At 36.3% G+C, this 1676-nt stretch overlaps 1 protein-coding gene across 1 annotated transcript; it reads right to left on the reverse strand.

Annotated features, from left to right (window-relative positions):
* Positions 1-220: 220 nt before the first annotated feature.
* Positions 221-883, reverse strand: LOC119638146 (charged multivesicular body protein 1b-like). Its single transcript, XM_038034807.1, has one exon. It carries the CDS (start codon positions 881-883, stop codon positions 260-262), a length of 624 nt encoding a protein of 207 aa, XP_037890735.1. The 3' UTR covers positions 221-259.
* Positions 884-1676: the final 793 nt, after the last annotated feature.

Below are 1676 nucleotides of genomic sequence, written 5' to 3' on the forward strand. Positions count from 1 at the left end.
CTTTATAACTCGAGTGGGATGCTTGATTGATTACGTTTGCTTAACTGGAGGTATCGGTTGTAGATTTTCTTTTTTTTTTTTAACGATTTATCGCGTCCTTGGTTTATAGCCCTAATATGCGTGTAACGCTACTTTCTTTTTTTTTTTTACTTAAAATAACTAAGCGATGGAAACAATAATAGAAAATAGATTGCAGAAAGATTTCCCGGGAACTCTAAATATCACTTCACTCTTAGGAAAATACTGTTCAGGAGATAACCTATTCAGCTTGTCTAAGGCGGGCTAGACGTTGAGTGAGTTCGTCCTGTTCTTGAGACACCTGAGTGGCTGTACCAACGGCTGAACTTTGCACACCGCTAGGCAGTTCCATATTTAATTCCAATCCTGCTTCGTCCGCTACTCGCTGTAGCAAATTGTCAACATCGCCTTGTGGCACTGAAGTTGTTGTTGTATCCGACATTGTGTTTTCCATTACCGAACTTTGTACATCTAAATCCTCAAATTGAGATTCGAATTTCTCCATCAGAGAAGAGATTTTCTCTAAGTTCATACCCTTCATGGCAGCGTCCATGGCCTTAACCACGCCTGCCATAGAACTAGTAAATTTGCGCGTAGTTAGCGCGGATTGTACTCTACTAGCCACTGCGCCCACTCTTGCACTCATACGTAGATAATTAACAGCTTGATTTTTTTGGCGTATAGCATTTTCGGCATGAATCCTAGCCACATCCATGTTACCCTTCTGTATAGCTTTGTTCGCTTTGGCTTTCTCTAATTTTTCTTCTTTTTCACATCGTTTACTATTGCGTTCAAGTTCTTTCACCGCGAATTTTAGATTGAATAGATGTTTTTCCATAGCAGACATAGACATGTCGTTCCCCATATTGTTTCGCTTGCTTGTTTCCCAAAGTAAGATTTTTCCTTTCCCCTGTGTTTTATTTTTACAAATGACAAAAATTTTGTTTTACCTTCCAAGCTCTTTATAATTTTAAGTCAATCTATGTTGCGCTTAGTTTTTCTTCTTTTGTATGATTCACATATACTGCTTTTGCATAAAAATAACGTCATATCTTTAAAGCATACATAACTAATTAACAAACACAGTATTATATCTTCACGAATTATATAATTGCGATCCTATATATAGCTTGCAGCAACTTATTGTATAACCACATTACTAACTGACTGGTCAAAAAGAAATTTAGAGTTTCTTTAACGTATTACAATGGTTTCCGCCTGACTAGCGAAAGCCGAGGAATCTCGACTAGCAAGTCAATGGTCGTGGGTTCGAATCTCAAGTGCGGTAGAGTCTTTAATAATAAAAGCCGATAGCCTTAGATGCTAGTGCTTTTAAGAGTTTAGTCTTAGAATTTATTTCTCTGGCGAAATTAATAATAATAATAATAATAATAATATACAATGGTTTCCATATAAAAATTCCGTGCATTGCAAAGCAGAAGTAAATGTTTAAGCACTAACACAATCTTATCTTATAACATCGATCGATCATTAGAGTGAGCATAAGCATTTATATCGCGCTCTCATCCGGTGACTTGCTCTTTACGAACTAAAACTATTCTCAATTTAGTTCACTTTACAACTGTAATAACTGACCTGCTCTGTTACACTAGTTATTTACCGCTGCTATAGTTCAATATAACAGATTTTTTATTCGT

Source organism: Glossina fuscipes, unplaced genomic scaffold (genome assembly GCF_014805625.2).
Source record: "Glossina fuscipes isolate IAEA_lab_2018 unplaced genomic scaffold, Yale_Gfus_2 73, whole genome shotgun sequence".
In the NCBI taxonomy this organism is placed as follows: domain Eukaryota; kingdom Metazoa; phylum Arthropoda; class Insecta; order Diptera; family Glossinidae; genus Glossina; species Glossina fuscipes.